General features: G+C 38.1%; 2 protein-coding genes across 9 annotated transcripts in view; one reads left to right on the top strand and one right to left on the bottom strand.

Moving 5' to 3' along the window:
- The window catches only part of Pign (phosphatidylinositol glycan anchor biosynthesis class N), a 137,158-nt gene extending 118,873 nt beyond the window's left edge, over positions 1–18,285 (bottom strand). For all 3 annotated transcript variants that reach the window (XR_003485762.2, XM_027417857.2, XM_027417856.2), the window contains exons 1-9: positions 18,132–18,285; positions 12,063–12,299; positions 11,135–11,256; positions 10,057–10,155; positions 7,455–7,561; positions 5,566–5,690; positions 4,399–4,529; positions 3,256–3,372; positions 1,073–1,113 (exon numbers count right to left, since the gene is read on the bottom strand). Coding sequence is in view for 2 of the 3 variants with exons in the window: in XM_027417857.2 (XP_027273658.1) it covers positions 1,073–1,113; positions 3,256–3,372; positions 4,399–4,529; positions 5,566–5,690; positions 7,455–7,561; positions 10,057–10,155; positions 11,135–11,256; positions 12,063–12,283 (963 nt within the window). In the remaining variant the exon portion in view is untranslated. The remainder of the gene's footprint in view (positions 1–1,072; positions 1,114–3,255; positions 3,373–4,398; positions 4,530–5,565; positions 5,691–7,454; positions 7,562–10,056; positions 10,156–11,134; positions 11,257–12,062; positions 12,300–18,131) is intronic.
- A 456-nt stretch (positions 18,286–18,741) lies between these two features.
- The window catches only part of Relch (RAB11 binding and LisH domain, coiled-coil and HEAT repeat containing), an 87,387-nt gene continuing 84,927 nt past the window's right edge, over positions 18,742–21,201 (top strand). For all 6 annotated transcript variants that reach the window (XR_004770287.1, XM_027417851.1, XM_027417852.1 and 3 more), the window contains exon 1: positions 18,742–19,267. Coding sequence is in view for 5 of the 6 variants with exons in the window: in XM_027417851.1 (XP_027273652.1) it covers positions 18,742–19,267 (526 nt within the window). In the remaining variant the exon portion in view is untranslated. The remainder of the gene's footprint in view (positions 19,268–21,201) is intronic.

Here is a 21,201-nt window from a genome sequence, read left to right on the forward strand (position 1 = left end):
TAAATTTCAATAGTATTGTAGTTAGGGTTTCTATTGCTACAACAAACCTCCATGACCAAAATGCAAGTAGGGAAGAAAGTGTTTATTTGGCTTACACTTCAGCATCACTGTTCATCATTAATGCAAGTTAGGACAGGAACTCAAACAGTGCAGGATTCCAGAGGCAGGAGCTAATGCAGAGGCCATCGGGGGAGCTGCTTACTGGCTTGCTTCCCATACCTTCCTCAGACAACCTTCGTATAGAACCCAAGACCACCTGGCCCAGGGGAAGACCCAGTCCAGGGAAAGCACCACCCACCATAGGCTGGGCCCTCCCCTACCCACCCAGTACACATAACTAAGTTACTTGAAAGCAGACTTTGGGGTGGGAGGTATAGTGTATGCACATGTATTTGGAGGAATGCATGCACACATACAAGAGGTCAGAAGAGGATTTGGGAGTATCTTCTTCTGTTGGTCTCCATCTTATATTTTGAGATAGGGTCTCTCAGGGAACCAGAAATTGCTGTCTGCTGAGCAGCCTAGTTAGTAAGCCCCTGACATCTGCAGGTTTTCACCTCCCAACACTAAGGCTACAGGCACACGAAGACCCACAGGGATTTTATGTGGGTGCTAGGGATTTATATTCAGGTGTACTTTCTTAAAAAAAGAAAAACTTTTGCCTACCTAAGCCCCCTGGAAGGAGTCTTTAGTTTTCAATTGGGAGTTTAAAATATTATTTATTATTATGTGTATGGTGGAGGAGAAGAGTGTGCATGCCACAGTATGCACGTGGAGGTCCAAGGAAAACTTTGTAGAGTCAATTCACTTCTGCCAATCTTAGGTGCTGGGGACTGACTCAGGTGGTCAGGATTGGTCAAGCACTTTGCCCACTTGGCCATTTCAACCACCCACCTGAAGTTTTTTGTTTTAATTGGCACAAGAAGATTCGTTAGGCTAAAGCACTTGCACTAAAAGTCTGCTTAACAGAAATATGTTGGAAAATTTTTTGCTGCTACGATTGTTACTGCCTAGTTTTGCATGTTTCTCTAAATTTTTATAGGGAATAATATAATTAAACTTAAATAGATACCTGATCAACATCTCGCCTCTTCCAGTTTTCCAATTTCCATTCTGACAGACATAGATATAAAACATGATGTTAAGATTTTTAACAACAACAAATTGACTTATTTTTAGGCATGCCGGATATTCCATGTAAACGGTAAGTATTGGAAACTCTCTCTTAAACCAAGTATGAAAAAAAAAAAGACATTGAAAAAAGCAGAAGGATATTTCTAAATGATTTTTAAAAAGAAAAACTGAAAAATAAATCTTTCGTATTTTCTGTGATTTTTTAAGCTTTTAACATGTTCATTTGGAAATATAGTGTTCAAACATCCAAGGAAACAAAGAGGGAAGTACAAGCCTAAGGTCAACTGCCAGCAAGATTACTACTCACCACAGCTATGCTTCAGTTACTAAGGCAAGCCAACACACCCTCCCTCCCTTTTTGAGGATTGACAGCAGTTAGCAAAGTGTTTAAAACTATAGCTGTGATGTTCCTATGATCATTAACCCCTAATTTTTAAAACAGTATATTAAGTTAGTATTTAAATTCCCTTCCTGGGGTAGATCTATTTCAGTTTTTGAGGAAACTCACACTGATTTCCATAGTGGCTCTATCAGTTTGCACTCCTCCCACCAGCAGTGAGTAGGTGTCCCCTTCCCCACATCATCTTCAGCATTTGTTGTCATTTGTGTTTGGAGCTTAGTTCTTCTGACTGAGCTAAGATGGAATCTCAAAGTAATTTTGATTTGCATCTACCTGATGGCTAGAGATTTGAAATTAAAAAAATATTTATTTCTCAGCCATCTATATTTCATTTTTTGAAAAGTTTCTGTTCCATGCCCCAATCTTTGATTTTTGTTGCTGTTTAGTTTTTGAGTAATTTTTATAATCTAGATAACAAACTCTTTCCTGTGGTCCTGTTTATCAGCTGTTACTCTCAGTGCTTGCATTACCAGGTTCTAGGACAGAGAGTCCTTTCCTGGGCCTACAGTTCAAGCATATTCCCTACTGTCTCTTCTAGCAGGTTCAGGGTATAAGACCTTATGTTGAGGTCCTCCCCACATTGCTTTTGGTCATGGTGTTTACCACAGCAACAAAAAGTACCTAATACAGAACTTATTTATATAATTTTTGTTTCTAATAACTTGAATCGCCTACTGGGCAGAGGCTTCCATGGCAAACATGAGTACATATATACATCTGCTTTATATGTCATTGGGATACAATGTTATCCTCTACAAAGTTCATGCTCAAGAATGACTCAATTGAGTTACAATAAATAAATGAATAAACAAATAAATGCAACGACAACAAAAAAACAAACTTAAGTTTTAAACAAGCCTACTAGGAAGTTTATGTCAGTGTTCATAACAATCATTGACCACATGCAGACCATGAGCTGGACAACCCTGTGCTAGTACTAAGATCTGTGGAAACAAGAACCATTCCAAAGATAGCACAGTAGATAAAAAAAAAAAAAAAAAAAAAAAAAAAACTCTCTGAGTTCTACTCATTTGTGTTTAAGCAAGTCTGGAAGAATCATGACAGTTTATTACTGCTGTATTCTGGACCTTTTTCAAATACTTCCTCTGTAGGCCTATGACCTGGCCTGGTATTCTCTGTTAGCACTGACAATATATAAACAGCATTATGAAAACTGCAACATGACTTAAAACATACTGTGCTGTCTTCATCTGGGTCCAGACAGAAATAACTTGATACTACATCTAGCTTTTCATATAAGGGATATATATTTTTAGATACTGCAATCTCATAATTAATAATATATTTTTTGCTTAAGCTAAAAAATTGTAATTAATTTTATAATTTACCTCTAAGAAACTGTGCATCTTATTTGTTTTATTCTTATTTATTACTAATCAAAATTTTTAACATAATAAAACAAGATTAAAATTTCTAATTCCTAGACATCTAAAAAAGCCAAAATAAGAGTGGTATATTGGGGAATGTTCAACAAATAGTTCTGAGGAAAAAAAGAGAAAGGGAGAGAATGCAAACTAACCAACTCCTTTATTTGGAGCATTTTTATTTGACAAAAATAATAACACAATCGGTAAAATGAGAAGTGATTTTGAAAAATTCATTGTTTTTTAAATGTCAACTTGGTTTAATTTTAAATGCTTGGTTGTATTTTAAATGCTATATACACAGGCATTTGTGACAACAAAGACAAATATTTGTACCTTTTAAAAATTTGTCATCAAATTGCTGAGCTGATACTTTCTCAGGAAACTTGATTCCGGCTCCCCAGGTGACTAAAGGAGTTAAAGTCTCTGAAGGATGTCCAGCCCCATGGGAACCTACAGCACACAGACATCAAGAGTCATCAGATGACAATGCAAAACAATCTCTAAATGCTGTGCTTTAAAGAATTGATGCATGTAAGGCTGGGGAAACTACTGCTGTTTTGCTAAATGGATATAATGTGACTGTCACATTGTCTTCTCAATAACTATGCTGATATCCATATATCAGGGCTTTTACAGGCTTCAGTCAATGAAGCTGCTTCTTAAAGAGAGGCACAATACTTGCAGTGATACATAACTGATCAAAGTGATGAAAACTGGTGGCTAATGAATGTTCAAGCTATTAATGGGGCATCTATGTCATGTGTGCATATACACATCAAGGCCTAGGGATCATCATAGAAGTAGCTAGGGCAGACAGAGGCAGAAAGAGGAGGGAAGAGATTTTCAGGGGAATCATCTCCTCTAAAACAGTGAGCCAAAGTAAATATTTCCTCTTAAGCTGTTCTCATGTACTTTGGTCACAGCTATGCACAAGTAACTGACAAAAAATCCTTTTCTTCCAGCTACACTGTAAATGGAGCAGCACAAAGCAGTCCTTTATAAAATGGGACCCAGCTCACTAAAATTTCATCTTGTGATTCAAGAACTCAAACTTCACCTTTATGTCACACTGTTCTCTGAGAACAAACTACATTTGCCTTGGGAATCTCACGAGGAGCATGGACTTATCTAACATGAATTCAGTTGTCCAGGCAGTCCTCAGTAATGCATCTTAACTATCATCACTCCCTTTGCCTCCACATGTACAGAATTCCAGATAAAATTTCTTTTCTAATAGAAAAGTGTGAAGAAAATTTTAAAATACTTGGGCTTCATTTTTTTTATTTCTACTTTCTCATTTATAAATGAGACTATATCATTTTACAATTAGAAAAATACCTTTTATAGAAGGTCAGACTACCATTTTAAACATAAAGTTACATGCTGGACACTTGCATATTGCAAACACCTGATCTTCTGAATGTAAGCTGTATCTGCCACTACTTTCAATGAGGTAGCCCTGAAAGACAGACTAACCCCAGTCCGTCATTCCATGGTCAGAGGTGAAAATAAATGCTGTTTTCCCATCATCACCATAAAAATGCTTGAATACTGACACAATTTCCTTCACTCCATCATCAACTTTTTTAATATTGTCCTTATATTCCCTGTTTACAAAGAAACAAAAAAACAAGTTAAATTAATTTACAGAAATCAAATTTATTCAACCCAGACTGATTACATTTAGAGTCAAGAACTGAAGAAATGCTTTCAGGTTTAATCTTTACTATTTTAAAATCAGAGCCCCTAGTAAGACTATTTTTTTTCCTTTAATGAATTTTAAAACCCCTGAAACAGTTTTCATAAACATTTAAAAAGGAAAATATTGATTAGTAAATATTAATGAACACTTTTCAAATTCTAAACAGAATAATGGAGACTTCCAAGTTTGAGTCTTATAAACCGTTCTGGTGACCTGAATAGGAAAGTGTCATTATTTAAAGTATATTACCATCCTATAAAGTATTTGTGACTTAAATCTACTGCAGGGTAGAGAACAAACTGTACTCAAGCTTCCCATATAGTTGAACACAGCTAGGTTAATAGGAATATATTCCACTAATGAAAACAGTGTATCATCTTAAACTAGGGGAATATGAGATATACATGCTGGTAATTAAACCAGCAGACATTACAGTTAATATAAAACCACTTCAAAATTAAGAAAAAAATTTAAATGATTACTTCTTATGGTCTGCAAAGCTTAGAATAACACTAAAGAAGTAATAAGCAACACTTTATGCAATTGTTTGCCAGATATAATGCTGATTTAAATAAACACCCACAGGGATTACATCTTTTGTTACAAAAATTCATACCATAAAATGTTTGTGCTTTTGAGGACTACTAAATATACTCCCAAAATGTGAGTAATTCATGCATTTTTCTCTGCCTTGATAAATGAAGAATATGGAATATATGCAAGATCTATTTCACTTATTTTAGTGTGCAGTATGGCCAAAGTAGGTGATTTAACCAATATAAAATTATATATCATATAGCTGAAAACATTATACAGGATAGATGTTACATAAAGTATTAGTTCTGTTATCATAATTACAATGAAAATTTCATATTATACCAAAATTTCTAACAGAACAGCTATTCCCCACAAGATCAAATTGAATACAACATTAAAATTACCTTGATGATGGTCGGTGCGCATGTCCATTTGTATCTATTCCTAATAAATGTAAGAAAAAAACAATTTTTTCTTCATTTACTTTTGAGAACAAAGACTGGTTGTTCCTTGCAGCATCAAAGAAGTCCTACATGTAACAAATGGGGTGAAAACTGGTTAATTTATAAGTAACTATGAAATTAATTCATTTTATATTGTGTCATTTTGACATCAAGATATACCAACATGAAATCTTTGTTACCAATGCAGACATTTCTGTCCAAATAATCATCGAACTATTCTGATATAATAAGGCAAAATCATTATAGAAAAGGGATCTTCATTTCATACCATTCTTACCACAGATCTACTGTAATTTAAAAAAAAATTGAAAGAACTAGTTTGTTAAGAGGCAAATGTTCAACGGCAGTGGTGGGAACAGTCCAAGAACATTTATTATATTTAAATATACTTAGAAATGGATCATTTTTTGTCATCCTGCCCACTGCCATTTCAGTAAAACTATGACCTCTTACTAAGATTGTGAGAAATACTAACTACTTCCTCTCCCATGAGCAGGGCCTGTTTTGAGTGTCCTGTGGTGGAGAAATACCACTTAACAAACTAAAGTTCAGAACTTAATGTATTTACATCACAATAATAAACTAGATCCATAAGCTTTTCAGAGATAAATAATTCACCCTGACCCATAGTCATAAGTATGTATGCAAGTACTCAAGGAGAGAACTGTAAGATTATTTTAAATAAACAGATCATGATAACATGTATCATTATTGTTTAAATAAAAATATACAGATTTAAAAGATACTACCTTTCAACAAGATGAATATTGTTGAAAACAAAGTATTTAAAAGTATGTGGAATAATTAACAGAAATTATTCAAGGATAAAACTGCTCTTAAGCTTCCATTTGTATTCTCCTTAAGTTAAAATGTATAGTTTTTTCCATAACCAGCAAAAGCTTTCAACCAGACACATGATTTGAGAAGCTATGAAATACTAATAAGGCAGAGCTCAACCTGTGTATCAACAACAGTCACTTTGAAAGCGTTTTTTAAAGTTCTACTACTTAAAAAAGCTTGTGAGCATTTAATAAAGGTTAGCTGGCTAATCTGTTTTGGCTTATCTGATTTTACTTTCTTCTGCAGAGATTACTCTTTTAATGTGTATGTGACGATATGTATGTTTACCAAGTGCTTGAGGAGGTCAGAAGACAGTGTCAGATCCTTGGAACTGAAGTTATAGGTGGTTGTGAACTGCTCAATGTCAGTGCTAAGGATCAAACCTGGGAACTCTACAAGAGCAGTAGGTACTCTTAGCTGCTGAGCCATTTGTCTAGCCCCCAATTTTTCTTTAAAATCTAATTTCTTTGTTATTATAAAAGTATTACTCTGAAACAGAATTTTCAAGATATACTCCACATCTCACAAGGCCCCCTACTACCAGACAAAAGCTCCAAGGTCAACAGAAGATTGAAAGTTGCCTGCAGTAACTCATCAAATGAGAAATTGAAAGAAGGTTTTTGTGGATTGTAATCTAGGGCTCATTTTACCTTAAGAAACACCTTAAGTTTTTGAGGGTTATTTCAAAAAAGAATTTTATTAGTCACTGTAGAACATGTAATTTCTTTTAAAAATAGCATGGTATAATATCGAATGCTCAAGTTCAGACAGACAGCAAACTAAACTTGAGATGAGTTCACTGAGAAATAAATTTCCAGGATTCTACATAAGTGTGTATTTAGTTATAAACCACTACATAGCAAATACCTCCCCAGGTGTACTCACATGTAAAACAAGACTAAAGACACTGAAGCAAGAAGGTTCCAAACTATGCCCAGCTTGGTCTACATAAAAGATCCTGTTTCAAAACAAAGCAAAACAACACGCACCTTAACTTTATCAAAAACCCAGGTATCCAGTTTTGTAGCATCCTGGGCACCAAAATCCTCTCTTTGGGCATCATAACTATATGTATAAACATGGTCACCACTAGCACCTGAAAAGGAAATTTGAGGAAAACACACATTTAAAATAAACAAAACCAAAACCTTTAAGCTGTCATAAAACATGAAATAATCAAAAGTATTTTTGCTGTTGTTTTGAGATAATCTTGCTATATTATCCATACTAGTCTTAAACTCATGGCCTCAAATTAACCTTCTTCTTAAGCTTCCTGAGTTCTAGGATTACAAGCATGACCTGGCTCTACTTAAAGAATTTTACAAGTAAGCAGAATTAATTACAAAATGCTTTATGAAAGAAATAACACTTATGTTATATGCCATGAATCATGTTATATACATCAACATATTTTTTGTCCTCAAAATAACATATTTAACTTGCCAAAGTCAAAATCCTAATATACAATAAAATAAAAATAAGTTCTGAAGTTTATTTCCATTGAAACATGTGCTCTCAAGAGGTTATGATATAAAATAAAGATGGCTAGCATAATCCTTACTAAAACAAACTCAAACATTCACTTGTCTTTAAATTATATGTATTTGTCTCAACATAAGGAAATAAACAGCATGAAACTCTAGTGTGTGCCTGTAATTCCAGCTCTAGGGAAGTAGACACAAAGAAAAACAACAAAAAAAAACAAAAGAAAAATAAACACAAGTTTGAAGCCAGCCTATCTCAGAAACAAGGACTGAGGGAAGAAGGTCAAATGCTGCTTATTGCCAAATAAAAAGGTGGACAAATATGTTAATCTTATAAATTCATAAGATTTGTATCAAGAATCTATAATCAATTCCGGGGATAAGCTCTTATAGGTCATGAAGATGATGTAGCATGAAGTTACGACATTCTACAACATCAGCTCAGCTCTAGTGACTCTGTGACTCTGCTCAGCCATTCTCCTTCCCACATCACAAATGGAGACATCCAAAGGATGAAACATTCCTATCTTCCTGTGTCTGATTCAAGTATCAGTCTTGTTTTACCAACTGTGGTCAGAAGTAGGAAGATTAATTTGGTAAGCCACTGTAACTTCATCATCCCTCACTGCTTCTTAAAGAATGAAATATATACACATAGCATATGAGATCTGTCTAGTGTAATACCAGTCTATGAACATCATATGTACAATTCTGAACACATAGTTTGCTTCAGTAGTTCCACCTACATCCAGGCTATGTATGTTATAAAATCTTCACATTAAATGATCTGTCACTTTGTTCCCAGTAAAGATCATTTACTGACAAGAACTTCACCCAGCTGACTTTTTAAAATAAATGAATTTTCTAATCAAGAAATGGATTAATACTTGTGGATCTGTGCACATAAACAAATTTAATAAATCCAAATGTCAATGCAGTGAACTGTATGTGGCATTTCAATATAATAAATGTCATATTAGTATTATATACATTAAATGTCAAAATTAGGGGACAATAAATAAATTAGCCATTATAAATGTTTGAATATTTAAAGTCTTACATAACTATCTACTGGCTTCTTTAACAAATTATTTAAGTATAAAGAACCAGACACCAACACTGTCCCCCATAAAGAGAACAAGCACTTTAATCAATGATTGAATATATCATTTCATTGAACTCAATAATACTAAGAGTGTTATATGGCTATATTTAAAATACAACAAAGGAGAAATCTTGTCTGTTGAACTGACAGTTCAATCCACTGTAGGTCACATTCCTGGTTTCAGAGGTGATAAAAATCTCTAGAAATGACTAAATACAGAAACATAAAGAAAAACAAAACAGCAAGATGGCTAAGCAGGTAGAGACACTTGCAACAAGCCTGACAACCTGAGTAACATTCCTGGGATCCACATGGCAGAAGGAAAGAACTGACTCCTGCAGGCTGCCTTTGACTTTTGGATGAGTACCATGACACCGTGAGCACACAGAATATATGGCTCTGGCTGGCCTGAACTCACTATGTAGGGCAGGCTGGCCTCAGGCTCAGCGAGATCTAATTGCCTCTGCTTCCAGAATGTTGAGATTAAAGGAATGTACCACCATGCCTGGCTAAATGAAGTTTTTGTTTGTTTGTTTGTTTTTAGATAAAGAGTAAAAAACTAAGGGATAGTGACAGGGGAATGTCCTTCTGTATACATTTCTCTTATTGGTTGATGAATAAAACTCTGATTGGCCACTAGTAGGCAGGAAGTATAGGCGGGGCTACCAGATGAGGAGAATTCTGGGGAGAGAAGGCAGAGAGGAGCCTAGAGATGCCATGTAGCTACCAGGAAGATAGGACACTGGGCATTCTCCGGTAAGATAAGGCCATGAAGAAATACACAGATTAATAGTTATGGGTTAATAATTAAGAGAGAGCTAGCCAAGAAGCCTGAGCCATCAGCCCAAACAATCTATATTTAAGATAAGCCTCTGCGTGTTTATAATAGACTAGCCTAGTATTTAAGAGGCCCTGAGTTCAGTTCCCAATACTGCAAGGATAAAAACATTTATTTCTGACTTATTTGCTACTAGAGGAAATATAATCAGTATCTCTTCTTACCTTTGGCAAACATAGGCAAGATATCTGGACTCCCCCAGCTCCATGTGTACTTGCTCTCATTAAAAAGAGAGTCAAATTCTACAGGATTTTCTTTCCATCCTTTGAGTAATGAAGAAAAGAAGAAAACAATATTATGGTAAGAAAACAACAAAATAAGAACCATTGTTTAAATAGTATTGAAGATAACACATAAAACTCAGATTTTATTAGCATATTATAGTCTATCTTTAAATAAATGGTAGATAATTCACTTATTAATCATTTTTAAATCCTTGATTGCAATGTCTAACAAAGCTGTGTTTCCATACATACTTTTTCAGCAGAACAGAATGATGACAGACTAAAGTTTAATTCCAGAATCAATACCAGGATATATTCATATGAGTAAGGCATGCTCAAAGACCTGTCAAAGAATCTCAAAGCACAGTCTTAGGGCTTGAGAGATGGCTTAGAGGTTAAAGCACTTGCTGCTCTTGTGAACCCAGATGTCCTAAGTTTGGTTTCCAGCACCAACACTGGATAGCTCACAACTGTAAGTATTTAGGCATTTGTACTGGCCGGCCTTTGGAACTCTGATAGGATACACCCTCAGCTGTTGCCAGTAAGAGCACCCACCTGTGCCTATTCAATATGTTCCCTTTAAAAGGGCCCTGCCCATCTCCCACTGCCCCCCTCCCCACTTCTCTTTCTCCCCCCCTCCACTGCTTCCCATCCCCTTTTCCCTTTTTACAATCCCCCTCCCCACCCCCACACCAAAAAAAAAAAAAAAAAAAAAAAAAAAAAACGTCGGATTGAACTCTGTTGCATGGTGTCTCTCTGGATTTTTTTTTTTTTTTTTTTTTTTTTATTACAGCAATCATCTGTAACTCTAGTTCCAGGGAGTTGAATACCTTCTTCTAGTCTCCATGGGCACCTGAACACATATGGTGTATAAACAGGCAAACACACACACACACACACACACACACACACACACACACACACACACACAGCCAAATCTTTAAAAACATTATTCCATGGTAGGAAAATTATTTACATAGCAAGCATTTTACTTGATAAAATTGTTTCAGAACACAACCTTTGGCAACTGCACTGACATCCTCATAAAACCCAGCTATTAGGGCTACATGGCCAGGCCGAGATTCTGTTGGCACACGTGTGTGAGATACTCCCCAGCTGCCTTCATGCATTATAACATTCCTAAAAGACAAATGGGATGAACAGTTAACATACGCTAGTATTAAAACTCTCATAAGGCTTTAAGAAAGATTCTTATACAAGGACTCAAACCAAAAACTTAATTTTAAGATGGAAAGGAATCTCAAAACCCAGTTGAGCCCAATCATATACTGCCCACCAGTTCACCACAGCAGCATCAAAGAGCCCAGGTAATATGAAAAAGAAAACACTCCCCTATTCCAGAGAAGTAAGAGACAAACGACACCCTAGTGTTTCAAGCCACAAATCAGAGGTGTTTGGTTATGGAGGAAAAAAATGACATGCAGAATATTATATTGTTAAATTTTACTTGATGTGACGACAGTATATAGCTATATAAAACAAAGCCTTTGTTCTTAACACATGCAGTATAGTATTTGGTGGACAAAGGCCACATTGTCATATTTTCAAATTGTTTGAGGGAAAAAAAAACTAAAAACTCTACAATATGTACATCTACAGTTGTGAATGTGAAAGAAAAAAACCCACATATTTTTAAAGTTACGGGGGGAAAAAAAAAAAAGGTCAGGTATGGAGGAGGTACATGGCCTTAATCTGAGGGCCTGGGAGGCAGAAGCAGGCTAATCTTTGAGTTTGTCGACAGCCTGGTCTGCATAGCAAATTCCAGGCCATTCTACATAGTGAGACTTAGTCTCAGAAAAAAAAAAAAAAAAAAAAAACTTTAAAAAGTTTAAAAAATTGTCAGCTATAACCTAATGTTCATCAGTTCATAATAAAATCTATTTACCTTAAACTCAATCTACCATTAAACCTGCTGAGATCCTTACCTAATAAAAGGTGCGCTAGAGTTTCCATCTTCATCTAATCCATAAAGAGCATCTGCTCTCAGGCCATCAGCAACAAACAACACTAATCTTTTTGCTGGAGGAGGTAATGGTGTAAACTGAGGAGTCATTCCATGCACCAAAGGAGATGTAAAATAAATGTCAAAGATGGAGGCGAAGAACACAAAATGTACGAGGAGTCCCAAAGCGAAAAACAGCAACATATCCAGAATGAGCTATCTGCAAGAGAAGCCAAAACAGAGCACAAAGTTACGCTGGACACACCTGGTGAGGATCTTCTAATGGCTTCACACACACTGGCCCTGGGTCAGAACACTACACAACTTACAACTTCCCTGTTTACAGTGGCAACAATAAACACCGTACTGAAATAAAATACATGTTAAAGTACACCAAGCAAAAAGAAGTCAAGTTCAATTAGGATTAATAAAACTGTAACTAATCCAGTTAACTACTAAACAATTAAAAATTAGCAAAGGAGCCAGGCAGTGATGGCTCACGCCTTTAGTCCCAGAACTCAGGAGGCAGAGGCAGGTGGATCTCTGTGAGTTGGAGACCAACCTGGTCTACTAGAGTTAATTCCAGGACAGCCTCCAAAGCCATAGAGAAACCCTATCTTAAAAAATATCCTCTTAAAAAAAAAAAAATAGCAAAGGAACACAGAACAAAATGTCCTAATTAGTTAGGGTCGATCACAGGAAATTCTAAATAACAGAAAATATAATTCAGGCCATTCTTGATTCTCCCCACAACTCTGTTCCTACTCTAAGAATTTAAATTTATTAAATTTCTCACACCTTTAAATTTTTTGAGTTTCCCCCCCCCTTTGGTAATCAGCTTAGGGGGTTTGTCTAACTCTCTCGAGTAGCAACAAACTGAGTGAGAAACATGCATTCCATCTATTTTGCAGTTACACACAGAAGTTAAACTTCATTTGTTCGTCAGAAACCTGTACTCCTTAAATAAACTCTTTATTTCCCTAAGTCAATAAAATGGGTTTTATTTATTCATTGACTACAAATTGTGTGTCCCTAGAAAAGAGTACCAGGAAGACCTATCAGAGATCCGATGAGCTTACAAATGCTAAAGAAAGAAAACCAACTGAATGTTTAAATAATACTGTAAGATAGTGTGTCATTAAACCTCAAAGATCAAAAAGTCCATAGGAATGTTTTCAAATCAGTCTATCATTTTGCTTTTGTTTGTAAATATGTCTACAGATTAAGAAAGAAAACAAGCTGGGCGTTGGTGACGCACACCTTTAATCACAGCACTCGGGAGGCAGAGGCAGGCAGATCTCTGTGAGTTCGAGACCAGTGTGGTCTACAAGAGCTAGTTCCAGACAGCCTCCAAAGCCACAGGGAAACCCTGTCTCAAAAAACCAAAAAAAAAAAAAAAAAAAAAAAAAGAGAGAGAAAGAAAGAAAACGAAACACTAGAATTTCTCCTACTTGAAGCAGTGTTGGGTACAAACAATGACCCTGAGGTGAAAAATACGAAAGATCAGAACTACAGACACATCTTATTCTTCCTAGTTTGAAGAACCAAAAATCACAAGGATGTAAAGAGGAAAGAGACACTGTAAATGTGCTTACCAAAGACAAGCAAATTTAAAAAATAATGAACTAAAAGGTCAAATTAGAAGATACTTTGTTTTATTCTAAGGGAATTTAGGGTGAACAAAACATACAACGATTAATTGTGCAACATAATCTCTGAATGCAATGCTTGCTTTATAGTTTGTATGACTGAAACTACTCAATGGACACGATCATGACAATGGTGTTCTGAATAATGATAATTGAAATACAAAAAAAAAAAATTTAGCCAGGATTCTACCACCTTATAAGCCAGCAGTTCTCAACCTGTGGGTCTTGACCCCTTTGTGAGTCAAATGACTCTTTCACAGGGTTAACCTAAGACCACTGGAAAACACAGATATTTACATCATAATTTGTAACAGGAACAAAATTACAGTCATGAAGTAGCAATGAAAATAATTTTATGGTTGGGGGCCACCACAACATAAGGAACTATATTAAAGGGTCGTTGCAGCATTAGGGAGGATGAAATACTGGTTCTAAGCAAATACTTTTCAACAGTTTCTTTAAAAATTATCTTATCACTGGGCATTGGTGGTGCACACCTTTAATCCCAGCACTGAGGAGGCAGTGACAGGTGGATTTCTGTGCATTTGAGACCAGCCTGGTCTACCAAGTTAGTTCCAGGACAACCAAGGCTACCCAGAGAAACCTTGCCTCAAAAAACCAAAAATAAATAAATGAAATGTATCATCTTCTCTCCATTTTTGTGGAGGTAAGGACCTTTACATATTTTTTAAAAAGATATTAACATTCAAAATGTTTTATTCCATTTTTTATTTGTGTGTGCATTCCTGTGTGTGTGTGTGTGTGTGTGTGTGTGTGTGTGTGTGTGTGTGTGTGTGCTTACACATGCATATGCACATACATGCCAAGGTACAAATGTGGAGATCAGAAGGCAGCTCTGAAATCAAACACTTGTCTTCAGGTTCAGTGGTAATGCCTTTAGGTACTGTGCCATCTTGCTGGCCCCAGCTATTCATTTTTCCTTGAACATAGATTACCACTTCTCTTAAAAACAAATGCTTCCCGGGGGCTGGAGAGATGGCTCAGAGGTTAAGAGCACCATACTGCTCTTCCAGAGGTCCTGAGTTCAAGTCCCAGCAACCACATGGTGGCTTACAACCATCCATCATGAGATCTGGTGCCCTCTTCTGGTGTGCAGATATATATAGAAGCAGAATGTTGTATACATAATAAATAAATAAAATCTTTAAAAAAAAAAAACACAGATTAAAAAAAAATGCTTCCCATATACCACATACCATTATCACATCTTGTCCTATAAATGTATCTTTGCTAACAAATCCCAAATTAAAAACACTGAAGTAGTTTTCCTCCAGTTTTGACTACCAATAGCAGCCATATGATAAATGAAATATATATATATGGGACTCTGGATTTTGCTCAGTGGTAGACTTGTGAGCTGAATGCATCACTATGTCTTTGATGATTTAATGTCTGTTTCTGTCACTTCATGATAATTCAAGGACAGCAGGAATGGTCATCATTTCCATCCATCACAGTTCTATGCAAAGACTCAAATGTTTGCTGAATAAATCATTTAGAATTAAATTTCAATACCAGTATGTACAAAAACCACTAGAGGTCGCTTTGCTTTTCTGTTTGGGTTTCCTGGATAAAATCTGTGAAGCTTCAAAGATATTTTCAAAACAAACACAAAAAAAGCCCATATTTTGTTTAAATAATTTATTATACATGAATCTGCATTTACTTGAATATTCATACAGTGTTTATTATATCCAATCACATATATCTCAAGCAATACTTGCCATATAACATTTGTCTTTAAAGGGAATCATTTTATTCACATTTATTGAAAAGGAAAACTTCGTTGGCATAGTTGAATTGTTTGGAAACCTCCAAAATAAATGTGCAGTTATTAAAATTTAATAAGCACACATAGTCATTTGCCTATAAAAATCTAGTTTACATCTGTGGGATATTTAACATCATAAACTAAAACCTAATAAATAGATTCTATCAAACATTAAATCAACCAAACTTTGCATTTCTAATGTTATTTGTGGTTATCTAAGACTACTAAATCCTCAAATAATTTTAACACATAAATGATTAAAGTGTTTTTTAATCTATCTTTCATATTTTTATTGCTAAGAAGACAAACATCAATGACTATCCTTATTCAGATGTCATCCTTGGTCAGTCTTCCAATGAAGAAAGAAAATTCCCAGTAACTATTAATAAACTATAAGTAGAGGTCAGAAATTCTTAATATCCCAGTGTGTTGATTAAATCTAATCATGCACCGTGCAGAGAGGCAAAGTTACCCTATGGGAAGACTGGTCAGTTGATTTGCTGAGAACATGAAGTTAGATAAACAAGCCCCAGTTACAGGCTAGGAACTAGAAATAGCAACTACAGATGTGTATAGCAGGTCAGACACAGAAGAACTTATTCGTTCAACTTCTTTAGACTCAGAGGCAAAAAATTTAAAACTATTTTCAATTTGCACCCTAAATTAAAGCTGCTGCCTCTTTTAGTCTTACTTGACTTTATTGCTTTTCCGGGCTCCTTTAGCCAATGATACTTGTTTTTTAAAACCTGCCAAATGTCCTCAGTATCCAATATGCCATTAACTAATAACTGACCATACTAACATCTGTTGCCAACCAGCTACTAGGCACAGTGACAAGAGCATTCACAATTCTACTTACTTTCATTATCCCCCCTGGGCAGATGAATGCAAGTGATGCTGAGGCGCAAACATTTCCATACACAATGAATACTGTGTACAGGCTCTTCTATCATCTTAACTGCAGTTCTCCTCAGGGACCCTGAATGTAGCTTTCCAAACTTTCTCATTATAAAGAAGGAAAAAGTGTACATAAACAATGCATTCCTGCTCATGTCTTTGCCCTGCCATTCATTAATCCTCCATTCCAAAGTTTGGGTCTGTTCTTTGTCATCTCAGAGTCAGGACTGGTCATCTCTTTTGCTAAGAAATGAGAAACACAATACAATACTGGCCATCTTGTACTATTTCCATGATACTGAAGACCTTTTTTTTTTTCAGATTCATCAATAAATGGCACAGAACAGTATTTACCCAACGAATTGGAAGCTAAAGTCCTATTTAAACAACAACTAAACACTAAACACTAGCACAAGTTTTTCAATTATCTTACAATGTAGCAAGGTTCTTTATAGTCTTTTACAATTTGGGTTAACTCTCTCCCCATCTGTCTATCCCCAACTTAAACCATCCACCCGCCCCCATATTCCTCCTCTCACCGTCCTATCACATGTAAAAGTATTTTAAAAGCTTCTAAGAAAACACAAACTACAACAATAATGATGGCCAAACAAAACAAAACAAAAACTCTCAAAGCCTAGTTCAAATGAAATTTTAGTTTATTGATACTGATTAAACTGAAGTAAAAGCCTGCATTTAACTTGTGGCATACTTTACATGTAAACCAATAATCGGTCATATAACAATGCTCTATTTCTATTTTCTACAAAGCTAAAGGAGACACTTCAGTGCTTCATTGTAACAAGGCTGGTAGTCAGCATTGCTGCGTATTAATTTCATTGTCTGTTTGGGGGCTGTTTATAGTAGCGAAAGAAATGTATAACGTAAAAAAAGTGGCAATTTGTGTGTAACAAAACGCAAGCTATCAGGAATAACGGCAGGGAAATCATCCCCTTATCACCTCAGCCTACAATCATGGAATAACACGAAACATAAATGATCTTCCAAACTTAGGTTTACAGTTATGCATTAACGTTTCACAAAGGAAATCAAATCTCCCTACAGCGTGCAATTTTTTTTAAATCGTTACGCTGCACAATAAAAAAACCTTGATTATAGCATAAATGAACTCAGAAAAGTTTCAGGAGATGGTGTAAAACAATGGTTTTGGACAAAAGATGACTGATGTTGGTGCCACTAAATGTGTCCTACTGGAACGACTTGACCGGGTCATCGAAGCTGTCCAGACTAAAGTTTACAGCCGTCTACTAGTGAGACAGCGCTTAATAGCTGCACTTAATAGTGCAAACTGTTTGTTAGTTCCCAAGGGCTCACAGAGCACTTAGTTCGTCATCCAAGTCCAGGCAGTTCACAGATGAGTGAGAAGGCAACTCGAAACTCAGTACTGCAATTTCCTTCCAGCCTCTATCTGCACCCTGCAGCTTCCTAGGTCCCCTTTGGGGACTGATGGGGAGCCCTCCCTTCACCGCAAGGAGTCCCTGCTGTCGCTAGACCTCCAAGTACGGAAGAGCAAAGAAACCAGATTCCAACCATTGCCCACGGCACTCGCTATCTGGGCGGAGACAGCAAACAGCGGCAGAAAATGAAGCATGAAGGGAGCATGAGGCCACCTGCGGGTGCGAGGTCACCTGCGGGCGCGAGGCCACCGGGATGGCGCGGCCACACCTCAAGTGCTAGGGTCCCGGGACTTTACCTGGGGCTTATCCGGCTCAGGCCGGGTCTCGGGAACGGGGCCTCCTCAACACGAAGTCAGGACCCGGGGCCACGAAAGATCTCGGGAAGGATGGTCCCCCAACCCTCTCAAAGAACAGCCACCCGGTACCCCTCGGCCACCTCTTCTACTGCACCTCCAGGGAACGCCCCCAACATGCCCAGGCCACCTCGGCTCTCGCGATAACTCTCTGGCCTGCCCCAATAACTCCAGCCAATCCGCGAGGGGCTGTGGGCGTGGCTTGACGTTTGAGTCCCGAGCGGGCCCTTCAATCTTCCGACTCCTAGGCCTGAAGTGGGTGGGGCTGAGGCGGAGACGGGGCGGAGCGAGGACGGGACACAAACCAGTTCTCGCGAGAGTAGAGACCAGGAAGACGCCTGCAGAGCCCGCTGCTGGTGCAGCGGTGGCTGAGGCGGCAGGTGCTGCTGCATCCCGGCCTCCTGCCTCCCCCTCCGCCCTAGTCTCTAGGCGAGAAGAAGGGGCGCGGTCCGCCCGGGCTGTCTGAGTCTCCAGTGGCTCCCGGGAGCTGACGGGGATTCAGCCTGCGGCCTGTCGGGCCAGGCAGAGAAGCACCCACACTCCTGACAGTAAGATGGCGGCGATGGCGCCCGGAGGTGGTGGCAGTGGTGGCGGCGTAAATCCATTCCTCAGCGATTCCGATGAGGAGGACGACGAGGTAGCGGCCGCCGAGGAGCGGCGGGCCGGACTTCGGCTGGGTGCTGGGGTCGGCGTAGATCCGGGCTCTGCGGGCTCGCTGTCGCCACAGGACCCCGTGGCCCTGGGGAGCAGCGCGCGACCAGGACTCCCTGTGGAGGCGACCGCGGCTCCGGCGGCCTTGGGGGGCAGCGGGGAGACCCCTGCCCGATTGTCCATCGATGCCATCGCCGCCCAGCTGTTGCGCGATCAATACCTGCTGACTGCCCTGGAGCTACACACAGAGCTGTTGGAGAGCGGCCGCGAGCTACCGCGGCTGCGCGATTACTTCTCCAATCCTGGCAACTTCGAGAGGCAGAGTGGGACCCCACCAGGGATGGGGGCGCCCGGGATCCCCGGAGCACCCAGCGTTGGAGGCGCTGGAGGCCGGGAACCGAGTACGACGTCGGGCGGAGGACAGCTCAGTAAGTAGGCGCAGCCGGTCACACCTACAGACGTGGGGTTAGAAGAATTACAGTACTGTGGAGGGGTGTTTGTGGGCGGGTGCTAGGTCTAGGGTGGTTTTGAGAAGGGAGAGAATACTGCGCGAGGTGGGAGCTGCTCTACGTCATGGAAGCAAAAAGCTCCCTCTGCAGCTGTTCTTTGTATGACTCTCTGATCTTTGGCAGGTGTTTGTTGCACTCCTCCTGGCCCACCTTGGTACTGGGACCTATAACATCAAGAGTGTCCTGTTTATTGGCTATTGTGGCACTCTGCAAAGCTTCCTTATTGCTTGGGCATTTTGCTGTAGGCATTTTAACTTTTTTTCCCAGTCTCTTGAATCATACTACCAGGAAATAATGTTTCTTAGTAATTCTTTGATTCACTCAAGAACAGAGAAAGAACAGAATAGGAAACCGTGGTGCTTCTGGAGTTGGAGACACTGAAGGCCTTTGTCTTTGGGAGCCTTAACTCAAAAATTGGTTTTTGCATTATTTTGTACAATTAATTTATGCTAATAAAAAGGAAATGGGATTTTCTGCTTCATATGTGTTCGGTTTAAATAATAGCAACATAATTTAATTTCACTACCCCAATTTTAGTAGCATTCACTTTACAGGAAAGCTGTGGAACAAACCAAGGATCTTCTGCAACCTTTCTTTTTCACCACAGCACCACTGTGTAGACTTTTTTCCTCTGAATAAGCTAATAATCTATTTTTTTCTCTATTACATTATTTTTAGCAGCAGAGTAATCACTGATATATAGTCATTACTTATATATAAGCTTTATATGAGGATTTTCAGTATCATCTGGAGACGCATCAAATTTTTCCCACACTGATGCTAATACTTTGGTGTGTTCTGTAAAGCCAACTGGAATTTGCTAAAAATAAGCCTAATTGATTTCTATAAGTGTCTGAACTTCTGAATGATTTCAGAGACATAAATTGCTAAAGTTTGATGTAATAGTACTGGGAAGGGTGTATTTTCTATCAGGGTAAATCCTAAGCACATTTCCTTCTTTTATAACTGCCTAAATTATCTAATGATTGTCACCTAACAAACTCCCTCATCAGGGCCCAGGCCAAATGTCACTTTATAGTACTTTATGTGCATCCCAGTCTTAGTTGGTTTTAGCCTACATCATAGCCTTCAGCTCTTTTGTATTTGGTTTGATGGCAGTAATGATTTAATATAGTCATTCCACTTGTTAGGTTGGAGGCCCTGCATCTGCTATATCTCCCTAGTTTTATGTGTGCGTGTGTACATATGTGTATTGAATGAGAGGATGACTACTGGTTGGAAGATGAGGTTTCATATTTTGTCTTTTAAGTGGCAGATCTAGGACTTGAATTCAGATCTCTTATCTTAACATTCATTCTACACAGCCACTATATTATGTCTGCTGTTAAGATACAACTCAGCAAAAGCTAGGTGGTTTCAATATATAATCAAGAAAAGTATCAGAGTGTGTCTTTAGTCAAAGTGGCCAATCAACACAGCAGGCAAGCAAGTTGATACAAAATTGATCATCTAAAGGATGCATTTAGAAAGCATTACACCATATTGAGGGAGATGAACAATCTGTCAGGAGCATCACTCCATCTCATCAAGGTAGCTATGCTGCATAGCATTAAACTGAAAGTCAGGACAGTCACACAGTGCATGTGTCTGTAAGCTGTCTCCACAGAGAACCAAACACATTGTTAATAGAATGTTTTTTATTCTTTCAGAATTTCATACAATATATTTTGATTGTATCCATCTTCCATTCCTTCCCCAACTCCTCACCCATCCAACTTCATGTTCCTCTCCCCCCTTTTATATAACCCAAGTCTTTTGGGCTGCCCACATATATATTTATTCATGGGTGTGAGCCCCATGCTGGAGCATGGTTGCCCTACCACAGCCCATGC

This window comes from Cricetulus griseus, chromosome 5 (assembly GCF_003668045.3).
Source record: "Cricetulus griseus strain 17A/GY chromosome 5, alternate assembly CriGri-PICRH-1.0, whole genome shotgun sequence".
Taxonomy (NCBI): domain Eukaryota; kingdom Metazoa; phylum Chordata; class Mammalia; order Rodentia; family Cricetidae; genus Cricetulus; species Cricetulus griseus.